Source organism: Pinus tabuliformis, chromosome 7 (genome assembly GCF_031772625.1).
Source record: "Pinus tabuliformis cultivar Carrire ecotype Pingquan chromosome 7, CPIR1, whole genome shotgun sequence".
Taxonomy (NCBI): Eukaryota; Viridiplantae; Streptophyta; class Pinopsida; order Pinales; family Pinaceae; genus Pinus; species Pinus tabuliformis.
The window spans coordinates 262,581,765-262,596,133 of NC_142293.1; the positions used below are offsets into that span (position 1 = coordinate 262,581,765).

General features: G+C 37.8%; 1 protein-coding gene across 1 annotated transcript; it reads right to left on the reverse strand.

Annotated features, from left to right (window-relative positions):
- Window positions 1–3,802: 3,802 nt before the first annotated feature.
- Window positions 3,803–8,624, reverse strand: LOC149246854 (2-alkenal reductase (NADP(+)-dependent)-like). The gene is made up of 6 exons (XM_089458043.1): window positions 8,164–8,624; window positions 7,663–7,837; window positions 7,139–7,305; window positions 6,927–7,006; window positions 4,465–4,591; window positions 3,803–4,354 (listed from the first exon to the last, which is right to left on the reverse strand). The coding sequence occupies exons 1-6, from the start codon at window positions 8,404–8,406 to the stop codon at window positions 4,094–4,096; spliced, it is 1,053 nt and encodes a 350-aa protein (XP_089314169.1). The 5' UTR covers window positions 8,407–8,624; the 3' UTR covers window positions 3,803–4,093.
- Window positions 8,625–14,369: the final 5,745 nt, after the last annotated feature.

The window sequence follows — 14,369 nt, forward strand, 5'->3', positions numbered from 1 at the left end:
TATTTTCTTGGATTGCAAATCCAACAAAATGAAGGCGAGATCTTTTTGTCTCAAACCAAGTATCTCAAGCAGTTTTGAAAAAGTATGGCATGGAAGATGCAAAACCAGTGTGTACCCCCATGGTCACAGGATGTAGCCTCAGTGCAAATGATGAATCAGCAGCAGTGCACCAACCAACCTACAGATCTATGATTGGAAGTCTACTTTATTTAACAGGTACCCAACCAGACATCATGCATGCAGTGGGAATAGTTGGAAGATTTCAGGGAAATCCAAAAGAAACTCATCTTCAAGCAGTGAAGAGAATTTTCAAGTACCTTCAAGGAACTCAAAACTATGGCTTATGGTATCCTACAGATACAGATCTCACACTTCATGCTTATACAGATGCAGATTGGGCCGGAAGCGTGGATGACAGGAAGAGCACAAGTGGTGGTGCATTCTTTATGGGTTCCAGATTAGTATCTTGGTTCAGCAAGAAATAGAGTTCGATTGCTTTATCTACAGCTGAAGCGGAATATGTGGCTGCTGCATCTTGTTGCACTCAACTCCTTTGGATGATGCAGACCTTGCAGGATTTTCAAATCACTTGCACTCCACCCATCTCCATCTTATGTGATAATACAAGTGCAATCAGCGTTTCAAATAATCCTGTCTTGCATTCAAAAACCAAGCATATCCCGATCAAGTATCACTTTCTCAGGGAACAAGTGCTTGAACAAAAAGTCAAGTTGGAGTATGTTCCTTCTAAAGAACAAGTTGTTGATATACTCACCAAACCATTGCCTAGAGAGACCTTTGAATACCTCAGGCAAAAGCTGGGGGTTGTTGATGTATCATCTTGTTGTTGAATCTCATCTGTTGGTTGTACGCATGTTGGGTTGCGGATTGGTCGAAGATAGAATGGCACAGGTTCAGGGGGAGCATATAATGCATTGTTGGCATTATGGTAGAAGATCTTGGAGGAAGTACAGAAGGAGATCATGGATGCTGATCTAAATATTGCTGCAATATGTCTCTATCTCTTTCTCTTATGGTGTATGGTGGATTATGGTTTGTAGATCTGGTTTACCGTCAGGAGGAGCATGTTCCCTTTGCCTTTGATGTCAAAGGGGGAGAATGACGATGAGGATTTTGATCCTCATTGAGGTTGCCATCAAGTCCAAAGGGGGAGATTGTTGGCATTATGATTCTGGTTTGGCTCTATGGTACAGGTGTTGTACTTGATGGCAACTCACTCAAGTGGCAAATTTCTATTCAGGCTCTTAAAATGATGGAATATAAGAGGTTCGCAGGTGCATCGTTCAAAAGGTGCGGACCCGCAGGTTCGCCGTCCAGGGAGTGCGGACATACCCGCAGGTTATCCGTTCATAAGGTGCGGTCCCCCAGTTCACTCACTCCAATGCAAAGAAGCGCGCTCTCATGGGGTTTCTTATGTTTGGCCCGTGGTATTTAGCCCGTCAATTCATGATCCTATGGTTTTGGCCCGTGATATATGGTCTAAATAGTTGAACCCCGGTTTGGATCCCTTGTATTGGTGTTCGATGGTTTTGTCTGATGATGTGAATAAGGGATTGACTATAAAAAGGGGAAAGAGATCACTTGACGGATCACTTGTGAAATTTGAATATCTTAAGATCTGAAATTTTGGGTGTTTTTACAAAGCTAGATCTAAATCAAGGAGAAAACTTAAGGCGAACCTATTGACAAGTCGTGATCTCTCGGGCGCATGATCAAATCTGTGGATCTAACTGACTGTGGCACATTGGAGGACTGTTAATTTGGCCCTAATCAGAGGTTCGCAGGCGATTCACTGCTTAGGTGTGGGGGTACGCAGTGCAGGAGAAGACGAAGTGCGGGGGTACGCAGTGCAGGAGAAGACGAAGTGCGGGGGTACGCAGCGAGACGGACAGCGCAGTGCGAGGTACGGAGCGCAGAAAAAAGCATAGCACGGAGATACGCAGAGGCACAGAAGAAACAGTGCGGAGGCTCGCGGTCAGACGGACAGCGCAGTGCGTATCTGAGTTGAGGTGCACAGTTCAGGAGAAGAGGAAGGTGCGGTGGTACGCAAAACAGCAGAAGGATACAGTGCGGATCTGCGCAGTTCAGGCATAGAAACACTGCGGATATCCGCAGGTTTATATCGGTGAAGTTGCGGACCTGTCTTGAAACATTTGTTGGCTGTCTTTTATCTATTGCTGCAGAGTTCTGGGTTTAGATTTCTGGTATTACTTTTCTATTTACAGCATTCTGAGAAGTTGGGTGATTCATTGTTTGATTGTCTAAGGAGATTGGGTGATTTGCATGTGCTTGATGATTATTTGATCTTCTTGGATCCAGTGTGAAAATTAATGAAACGTAGTCCTTAAAGAAGAGCTAAGGGGGTTGTAACTCCCTTCCAGGAGAGACTGGAAAACGAGAGAGAGTTGTAGCTCTCTGCAGGTTGCAGCCTGCGTACTGGTAAAGGACTGCAGCAAAATCCTTGTAAAAGAAGTTTCTAATTGAAAGAAGATAGAGACATATTGCAGCAGGTGGTTTTCACCCACATTGGGTTTCCACCTTATATCTGGTGTTCTTTGGTGTGCTTTACTTGTTCTTGTTCATTTTTATATGGCATTAACATACTAATTATTTAAAGTATAAATCTATACAGCATATTGAAAAGAATTTGATAATACTGATTCACCCCCCCCCCTCTCAGTATTATTTCCAACAGGGGAGAATCCAACAACGACTAATTTTCCAGTCATCATCTCAATAACATATGGGACCATAGACTTCCTAAGCTAGCTTTAAATTCCACCCAAATCTCAATAACATAGGAGGCCATAGACTTCCTAAGCTAGCTTTAAATTCCGGCCAAAACCACCAAAGGCTCAAACCATGTTGGTATAGAGACATGAGGGCCTGATTAAACCATTGGGAGATTAACGAAAATGTTGCATTGCAAAACATTAATAAGATTAAAAATATTGTTACTTATAAGTTCAAAGAAAAAATGTGGTGTGAAAAAGATTTAGCATCTAACAAAAAAATTAAGATATTATAAAGAGGTCATCAACCCCGCCCTAGAAGATCAAAAGTATCTCTTTTAACTAGTTCAAAGAAGAAAATTAATATAGCCAAGATTAGAACTAACTCTCATGAGCTCCATAGTGAAACGGGTCGTTGGGTAGTTCCTAAGACACCATGGATGGAAAGGATCTGCCATCTCTGTGAGAATATGAACATCGAGGATGAAAATCACTTCCTCTCAGAGTGCCCCACGTACAACCACATTAGATCTCAATTTCATAATCTTTGTTGCAATGTTGACCTTCCTAGCCTTTTACGTTGTCAAAATTATAGTGAGCTCAGGAGGCTTCTCTCCAAACTTTATGAGCATAGGAATAAAATCTTAAATCAAAATAAATAATTGGTTTCTTTAGGTGAGATAGACCAAAGTTTGATCTCAATAAATGTTAACCATCATCATCATCATTAATCTTTTTTATTTATTTTTATTTAATTTAACTTAGTCAAAATGACAAAACATTACATTCACAAAAGTTTGATATTAAAAAAAACAACAACAACTAGTTTACTTGAATTATATTTATATAATTTTTAAAAGACCTAATCCCTAATTCCTTTAAATCTTTTGATTGAAAATTAAATATTACATACCATGGTTTTCTAAGAGTGCTATAAATATATAAATTGATATTATCAAATTTATACACAAATAAATTATTTATTAATATTTACACAAATTCTTATATATATATATATATATATATATATATATATTTTTAAATAAATATGATCATGAATAAAACCAAAATTTATATAAAATAAATTTTAAAATCAAAAACCCAAAACCATGAATAGTTGTCAGGGAAAGGAGCCTAATCTCATCCAGAGCAATGTGACTGCATGTGCCTTGTAAGAATCTATTACCATTTCCAACACTTTAAGAAACATGTCCTCTCATATTCATTCAGAATTTATTGCTGTGGCTTGACACAAATGGTTGCATGTGACTTCATTGTTCCTGCTGATATGATCCTCTTCCGATCTCTTCAATGGAACATGCCTCTCATTCATTCAGAACTCACTGCGGTGGCCCGAGGTAAATGACAGGTTTACCAATATTCTCTCCAGTAAACATGGAGTTGAAAGCTTCCAAGAAGCTGTCCAACCCCACTTTAACATCTTCCTTGTATTTCATTTTTCCTTGCTTGATGTACCCTGTCATCTCCTCAAAGAACTCCCCCATGCGATGAAGGTAGTTCCCACACAGGAAGCCTTCCATCTTTGCACATTTCCCCACCAAGTTCAGCAGGTTTCTCACACCAAAACGTTGCTTCCACTCCTGCTCACACATGTATAATATACATTAATAAACTGTAATTAATAAACTGTAACTACCTAAGATATTCCAGATCCAATCCACTGATATAACAATACATTCATTATAACCACCTGATTATACTGAGAGATCATTCCACAGACCGGAATTCGAGCTTTCATGTTGATGTGGTTCAGAACAGCTTCCAACATGCGTCCACCCACATTGTCAAAGTAAATATCTATACCTCTGGGGAAGTACCTGTACAACAAACAGTACATACATATTTATCCATTACTCATTGGCTAGCCATAAGACTGATAATGGGCACTCAAGAACCTCCTATTTTTGGCGACAATGTTGCTCAAAATCTTGCCTGTCACAATCTCAAGCATCAAATCTCAATCTGATTAATTATAAATTGGACATTTAAGAGTTCACTATGATCTTTGAAACAATCCCAAAAAAAAAGGGCAGATCCATCAATTTTAAGCATTTGTGATTTGCTTTAGCTTGATGAAATGAGCAATTCCAATATAAAATAAAGAATAAACACTGAACAATAATATTTCAGTCAAATATACAGCATAGGCAAAGTATATATGATTCAAAGCACACAATGCACAATGTTTATTTTATATTATTCTATACTTCTACGATGGTAAATAATAGGTATTATTAATAATATATTAAATGGTATAAGTTGAGATATATAGTATTGGATAGTCAATTAAGGTTATTTTGGGTGGTCGAATGGAATGGCTGTTATTATTTTCGTTACTCTGGTTCAAATTCTCACTCAAAATTTCAAACTAAGAGGGATAGAAAGGCTAAATTTTCTTAATATAGTATTTACATTACAATAAAATTAAACAAAAACATAGGTTCTAACAGAGTCCGCCAAAAAACAAACAATACATATATCTAAAAAACAAACAAAAACATATACACTTATTGGTTCTAAACTAATTCGCCAAAAAAACAAACAAAAAATATAAACTGATTGGTTCTAAACTAATCCACCAAAAATTTTTCTTTTGTGATTTCTACCTAAAATAGAACCCGAATAAGATCGGAAAAAATTATAATCATTCAACCCGAATAAGACCGAAAAAAAATATAATCATTCAAACCTTACCTGCTCAATACCCAGATAGGATGGAACCCGGATAGGATGGAAGAACAAATAGTAATAAACTGCTCAATACCCAGATAGGATGGAACCCGGATAGGATGGAAGAACAAATAGAGATCATTAAAGACAGATGGCACGGCCTGCTCCCCATGATACATGCAATGGGTCTATTTCTGATACAAACGATTCCTCGGGTTCTGGAACCTTCTTTCTCAATGCCTCCGATGCATCACAGAGTATTATACCATGCAAGCCGCACCCACTGGATGCAGATGGGATTAACAAGCACCCCTGCGAGCTTGGGATTATGGAATTCTGTTATTGTGTGACAAAAGGTTTGGGTGGCAGACTTGGGAAAGTTATTGTTGGGAATGGAATGCCGATTTTTTTCTGCAGTTCACACCCTCTAATAGCAGCACATTGCTGTTTTTTTGGAGCACAAGGGGATGGTGGCTGCGAGATTATAGGAATGGTCACACGCTGTAATGGCAATACATTGCTGTTTTTTGGAGCTCAAAGGGATGGTGGCTGCACGGGAGATTATAGGAATGGCATCACCTGTACACGTCCAAGGGACTGGCTTTGGTTTGGCGTCAGGGAATTGTTCCTATTGTCATCCCGGGAACTGTGGAGTATTGTTGTTAGCTTGAGCCATTATGCCATGACACCATGGATGTAGTCGATGTGGGGCTGGGGAACGCACTCCACCTAGTCAGTCTCGTATTAAGATTCTAGCCCAGAAGGCAGCACCTAGTCAATCTCGTATTAAGATTCTTGCACAGAAGGCAGCCGCTGCATAACATGCAGTGACCTTGTCAGGCACTCAAGCAGAGATTCAGCAGTTGAAAAGACATGTATGTCAAGATCGACAGGCCTTTTCAAATACAGAGCTCCCTGACTCTGGGCATACCCTGGCAGGAAAAACTAGTACAAACTAGTACAGGCATGTTATTACTCTTCACAGGCAGCTGAACACTCTACTAGGGCAAATCCTCAGAAAAACACGAGGGAAGAAATGATATATTTTCTTTTCTTAATGACATTCAACCAAACTAATGGAAACTGCATTTTCCTTGATGACATTCAACCGAACTAATGGAAAATGCATGATAGGCTTAACAGGTTGGAAGCTCACTTGACTCATGGAAAATCACATTAAATGCAAATTCAAGCTTCTGGTGCCCCTGGTACCAGCCAGGAAGACCCAGTTCTTATGACATTTTCAGATTTTTAAGATGGATATCTGTTTTGGCTTGTTTTGGTTGTTTTTCTAGACTTTTGGCTATATGATATTTTGTGTATTATTTTTGTAAAAACTTTGTTATATCATAGGCTAGCCAACAAATCTGATCAGAATGGGACTGATATAATTTTGTAACAGCTATCAAAAATGTAATCTGTTTATCCATATAAGACTTTAACTTACCAAAGGAAAAGAAACAAAAACTAAACTAAACTTACCTGCTCAATGCTGCATCCCAGTCTGTCTCAGATTTGTAATTGAATGCATCATCGAAACCAAATTCTTTCAGCAGCTTCACCTGTAGGCTCCGTGTTGGTCAGAATATGTAAGAGAAACAGGATATAATAAAAACTTAATGAATTAGATCAGGTTCATTGGGAGAAGGGCCCAAAAGTCAAGATAAGGCAGGAAAACAGTGAGGAGCAAGCACCTTCTGGTCGCTACCTGCGCTTCCAACAACGCGGCAGCCTTTGATTTTGGCGAGCTGCCCAACCAGCATTCCCACTGAGCCTGCTGCTGCCGAGACAAAAACTTCATCCCCGGGTTTAGGTTCTCCGACGATTGTGAAACCAGCCCATGCAGTCAAGGCGGGCATCCCTATCCCAATCGAATGGCTCACATCATCAGAATTCAAATACACAATATTAAATACAGCAGTGATAGCAAGAATGGCCCAAAAAATAGCAATCGAAGAGCTTGATTTGCCCAATAAGCCACTCCCCATTAGAGTAGCCGTACCCTTTAGAGCAAAACCCTACAACATAAATTTTCATTACACAGCAGATATTTGAGATCTCCAGTCAGGGCAACAAGATAAAGCAATGCCTGTAACTTGTCCAGAAATGCATTTGTGTCTTCAAGGACCTTACTAATTTCAAGTTCAATTTCAAATAAAACAAAACTATGGCTATCTGTGACACCATGAAATTCTGAAATTCAAAGCCAAAAACGTACCCAGAAGTCCCAAATAATCAGACGGTTTAGCAATGCTGGTGTCAATTTTTCTGAGATTGCCTCCTGGAACAATAGCGTACTCAGAGACTTGATAGAAACCGGAAACGATATCGCCCACTTTGAAGGCCGGATTGGCAGATGCCACTACCTTCCCTACCAAGCCAGAGTGGATTGCCTGCGCCGAGCAGCAACACAAAACTTGAATGAAGAAATGTGGAGAACTGCTATTATTACACCTATTTCATAAATGCTAAATTGCTACTATTACAATTAGCTAGTTACAACATGTTTCAGACACTTAAACCCATTACAATTAGCTAGTTACAACATGTTTTCAGACACTTAAACCCATAATCCATAAAGGCAAGAGAAACAAATTTTTCATTAAACTACTTAAATTAAAACCCTTTAACAAAAATGTTACAATTATTAAAACACCACACAGAACCTGATTCATCATGATTCATCAAAAATGACATGGAAAATCAAAGCCAAACAAACCTGATTTAACTGAAAATTTGGGAAATAAAGACCATCAACAGATTCCTTCATAAGCTGCCGGAGATATGGATCTACAGATATCCACAAATTCTGCACAGCGACATCTCCAGGTGATCCATCTTTGCTCACGCTTCTAATATCCAGTTGAGTCTCTCTGATTTTCAAATGTGCATCTGTAACAGGCCCTTCGTTAGCATATTCAACTAATATTAGCTCTCTGTTGGGAACTATCTGCCTTTCCATGATGATTGGAGCAGGCCTCAATTGTACACACTACACCACTCATTCAATGAATTCGGCCTTGCAATTGAGGTGATAAGTTGCAATATATACACAGCCATTAAAGTTGGTACATGTGAGCAGCGTCCTCCACCATCAAAGGTCAGGGTCCACTCAACAACAGTAAGACTCTTTTAATAATTTAATTCACTGGTTAGACTCGCCATTATAGTCGTGTAGGTTGGATTTGATATGAAGTTATGAAAATCAAAGTGGGTACAAAGTTCTTATCATCCTCCGGTTAGGTGTGGCTTTCGAAAAGTACCTAATTTTCTCATTTCAACTTTTTAAAAAGGTCACTGTGTAATTTATTTATTTTCACAAGTGTTCACCGTTTTTTTTTTTTTACTTCTTAAAAAGGGCACTGTGTAATTTATTTAATAATTTATTTATTTTTGAAGTGTTACAGCTTTTTTTTTTCAATGTTATTGGATAATATAAAATAATTATATTTATGTTTAATTATTAACTATAAAATGAGTCAAAGGGATTGTTGAGTATAATGATGTCTATACAATGTAGAAAAACCAAATAGTTTCCTAAAAAAAATACAATGCATAAAATATTAATAGTTATAATTATTATTATTAAACTAAAATTTATTGTGGTGGTTTTTGGATTTTAGATTTTGACAACTTATGGTTTTGTTAACGATATTCATTTATGTCTATTTTTTTCATCTTTCTAAAAGTATCTAATTTTCTCATTTGCATTTTCTGAAAAAAAAAATTGTATGTAATTATTAAATAAAATAAATAAATAAAGTTTATTGTTGGTAGTTTTTGGATTCTAGATTTTGACAACCTATGGTTTTACTAATAATATTCTTCTATGCCTATTTTTTTTCCATAGAAAAAAACAATGTAATTTTATTCATCGAAAATAAAAAACAAAATTACATTATGATTTAATTTACACTAATGTACATGCAATTCAGTGATGTTTTTAACATCGACATACTTAGTTCATTGTTTATGGGTAACTAGGATAATTAGATATATGTTGTTATTTATATTAATTAGTATATGTTTTTAACATTGGCTACTTAGTTCATTGTTTATCGGTAATTAGGATAATTAGATATCCATTGTTATGTATATTAATTAGTATAGTGATCTAGGTTAAATTATTGGTAAAAGTTTATAGTCATCCAAACATATCTCACACTCTCAAAATTAAATTTAAAAAAAAAAATAAAGAATAACTAAATTATAATTTTATTTTAAATTATTATTATTATTATTATTATTAATCATAAAAGTAGTTAATATATGAATTAAGCATATATACATTTAAAACAACATGCCACAAGATTCTTAAGTATGGATATTCACTCCCACTTTGTTATGCACCTTCTTAACCTATTAATAGCCTTTGTTACAATTCCATGGATCCAAAAACTATAACTCGTGTTGATATGACATTTTTTTAATTAATCAATTAAATTAAAAAAGTAAAAAAGACATAACTACTTTTAAGATAAATCTCAACGTTTGATATGTGAATACTACTAAAAATATTCTAAAATATTTCATGGAGGAAAAATCCCTACCATCCACCTAATAATTATTGGTAATTAAATTAAAATCATAAAAGTCAAATTCCAAAATAGATACGCCTATGAACATAATCATATCATGAAATACTTTATTGATAGTTTATAAAAAGTAGATTTCCACATGCTTTTAGATGTGGGGTTATTTCTAAGAAAGACATATTTTTATCCAATCAAACACAATGTTAGATATCACTCCAAAACTAAAATTACAATTTATCCTTCACTGCCATTCTCGAGGCTTCATCCCATGCACCAAATACTACACCCAGTTGCACCTAAACCTCACGCTTAGGAGGAAACTCACCCAGTTTTAGCAAAACCTGTGATAAGCAAAATCTGTGAAAACTAAATTGTCAATTGACAATGAAGATAGTGACACTAGCCGCCATCCACGAATGTAGTTTAACACATTGGTGATTAGTAAGGAAATAAGCTTTCACTCCTATTAGATGTCTCTAGGTGTTAATTTGTTACTCTATTTCTTTTCATTTGAGAAAGATGAACTTTTATCCACTTATAACACTTTTAGGTCTTATTACAAAATTAAAATATAGTTTAAACTTAGAGAGTATATATATATATATATATCCCTTGTGGTAGCCACTAACATTATCTCCAACGAGTGTTACAAGGCAGCTTAGTCCCTGCTATTGAAATTAAAGAGTATATATATATATATATATATATATATGTATATCCCTTGCGGTAGCCACTAACATTATGTCCAACAAGTGTTGCAAGGTAGCTTAGTCCCTGCTATTGAAATTAAAGAGTATGTTGCTACAAAATTTACATATAGAAATTGCTAGCATGATACATATAAAGCATGTTATGAAATATTTAAATTGATATTAGTATACCATGGGGAAGATTAATATATATTTTTCATATATGTAATCTAACAAAAAAATGATTATTCTATGAAATTATTTTACAAAGCACAATTGTATTCATATTTATATGACAAAGTTTGACAATTTATATTTTCCTCAAAAAAATTTGTAATTTAGTTTACGAAGTAGTAACTTTGGTAGGACTTGTTCAAATTATATTTACATTATTTGCATGTGGATGTTGTATTCATATAGATATGAATTACAAATTGTTTAGTACAATGCACAATTACATAGTGTTGATCAATTTGGCATGGCACTTAACATGATGTTAGACTCTTGCCTAGGCAAGGACTAATAATGTGAAAATTGTGAGGGATTTTTCTTGGGTTTCTTTGGCCTAAGCATTCAACCATTGACCATCTCATAACTTGTCAATGTTTTGAAAAAGAGATGAAGAAACAATATTTATTAATGCTTCTTTGGTTTTTCTAAAAATTATCATACATTGTCTAATAACTTTGAAAAATAATGGATAAAGTAGGAATTCAAGTAGAATGGAGAAGAATTATTTTCTAATTATATGAAAAGTTCATTATAAAAATGAGGATTCCAATAAATGATAAAATTAAGAGGACCGGTCAAAATCAAAAGTAGAATAGAAAGGAACCACAGGCAACTCAATTGGTGATTGAAGTAATGTGAAATTGTGTAAAGTGAGAGATCCAAGGTTCAAATCCCCTTGTTTGCAACCTAGTTTACGGAGAGGAGGACAGGTCGTAGACCCCTAATTATGTATATAAGAAGTTATGCTTTGTTATTGTTAATTTATGTGGATGATGTTATGTTATTAACAAATCATTAAAATAAGAATTCAAAACTTTCTGTGAGGTCGAGCGCGCGGGAAGCGGGAAAAATTTGGTGCAGAGACGAAATGGCTATGGTATCGGGATCCGTCTTTTCATGGCCAAACGGGCCTTCCCCCCTCCAAATGAGATTCTCAGCGTGCTCAAGTGGCCTTCTGTGCAGCGGCAAAGGAGTCGCTAGGTGGTCTCAAGACCAAAAGACTGTTTTCGACGGGGTTTACGGCCCGAAGGTTCCATCGGGCAAGAATGAAATCCCGGAGAAAGCCATCTTTGTGTTTAATTGGAAGCCAAAGACGGGTCTATCTGGGCAGAGAACGGCGGTCGGAGGAGCAGACGGCTTCAAAAAAAAGTCCAACTCGCGCAGCAGAGCATGGATGGAAATGAGTTACTTGGTAGAGGCGGCTGCCAGCGCCCCTGCTGCAGCGGCCAAAAGGGTCCAAAAGGAGATAAAATGGAGAATGTTGGGAAATAGGAGCGTGGAGATCCAAAATCAGCGACGAAAGCTATCACATCTCAGAGCCAAGAAGGTTGAGGGGCATGTGTTTGACGAAAAGCCTCACCGAGATTTAGTCCAAAAAAGGGGCCTGTTCTCTGTCCATGCTCAGAAAGGATGTGCTGAAGAGGTTTTAGGAATCCGGCATAAAACGCAAGGTTCAGAGGACGATTGGCCTTTGCTCGGTCATGCAGAACTAAAAGCCGTGAGTTTCAGGGGGACCTCATCCCCATGCAAGCTGAATACAGCGGTGAAAATTACTTGCTCTACTGTGCAGAAATTAACAGAACAAGTACAGTTTGGGCCCTCAGCTGGCTGCACACGCACCAGCTTCCTCTTGCCTCAGGAGCACAGCGGCAAGCAGAAAACAGACATCTCCGCACCGTTCCAGATTTTGATTGTGCTCCTATCCGGCAAATCAATGCTTCAGTGGGTGAGATCTTCAGATCTAGTGCAGGACCTCAAGCAAATCATGGAAGATAAGGAGGGAATTCCCACAGCCTCTCAGCGTCTCCTATACGAAGGTAAACAACTGGAGGATTTTTGTCCCCTTTCCTTTTACAACATTCAAAGAAATGCCTCCATCATTTTTTCCCTTCGTTTGAGAGGGGGAGCTGTTGGACAGTCATCCTCAGCTGCAGCCTCTTCTTATAAAGATGTTGTCCATGCTCAGAAGCCCAAGGAGAAAGCTCCACCAGCTCAAGCTCCTAAACCGTTCTTGGTGGACAAGCTGGAGGAAACCCCCTCCATTGAAATAATGCATCCTACGATGGATAGGCAATACCAGGTGTTTGCAGAGCTTGGCATTATTTGCAGGTTCAATGGGCTATGGCCTCGGACAGCAGATCTGTACCAATGGATTCATTCAAATTGGACCAACAACTGCAAGGTTCTTCTCTGCTCAAAAGGCTTCTTCATTACAGTGTTTGTTGACAGTGAGGACTACCAAAGAGTCTTATCTGAAGGCCCTTGGTTTTGGAACTCTGCGGGTTTATTCCTAACTCCGTGGTTCCAAGACTTCGATCCTTCCACAGCAATTATTACCAAACTCCCAATCTGGGTCAGACTACCCAACCTACCGGTGCATCTATGGCACTTTGCTGTATTTGAAGGAATCGGCAACTCCTTAGGACGTTTCCTTAGCACAGACACATCAAGAGGGGAAAAAGGAATCTACACCTTCGCCAGAATCTGCGCAGAAATAGACATAAGCAAAGGATTACCTGATCAGATCATTCTCAAAATAGGAGATTTCCATTGGACTCAAACTCTGGATTTCGAGAACACAGCCTTTCGCTGCCGAAATTGTCGTCTCACAGGGCACCTTCAAAGCTCGTGTCCTTCAATGCCTCCCCAAAAAAAGAAAGCCAATTCTAAACCAAAATCCAAAAGCTGGAAACCTCATGATCCTCCCCCAATGGATGTTTTCTCCAGCTCAGATGAAGAGGACGAGGAGGAGGATGAGGAAGAAATGGACGCAATGCCAGCACAGGTTTCGCCCTCGAGCTGTCATGAGGAAGCCACAGTCCCTCCTATCTCTCAGAAAAGAACTCATGAGTCTTCTCCTTCGGATTCAGACAAGGAGATCTCGCCCTCAGCCCAACTCAGTTTACAAATCATTCCAGACCAACAGTGTCCTAATGGTTGGGTCAAAGTAGGTAAAAAGAAAGGGAAAAAAGGTCGACCAAATGATTCCACCCACGTTGTGTAGAATCTTTGGCTTTGATCGTGCTTCTTACTTCTTCTGGTCTCTTCTCGTTCAGCTCTGCTCTAGTCTCATCTTCTCTTGGGAGCCGAGGTGGATAGTCTATCCTTTCCGGCTGCCCGTTCTCTGTTCGGGGATCTGAAGTAGATCCTTCTAGTGTCCAAGTGTCTTTTTCTTCAGGTCTTCTGGTTCTCTGCCGCCCTGCGTGGTGTGCTGTTTTTAGTCTTCAGCTTCTATGTCTATTCTTTTTAGTCTCCTGAAGCTTGGCCTGCTGTTTAGCGGCCCGTTGTCTGCAGTTGCAGAAGTTTTGTACTATATTTTCTTTTTTTAATACAAAAAGCTGACTTACACAAAAAAAAAAAAACAAATCATTAAAATACTTGTGATAAAAATATAATCATTTCATATAATAGTGACATTTTCTTCTTGTGTAGAGAAATAGATAACCACATTGAGCATGAAATCCCTCTTT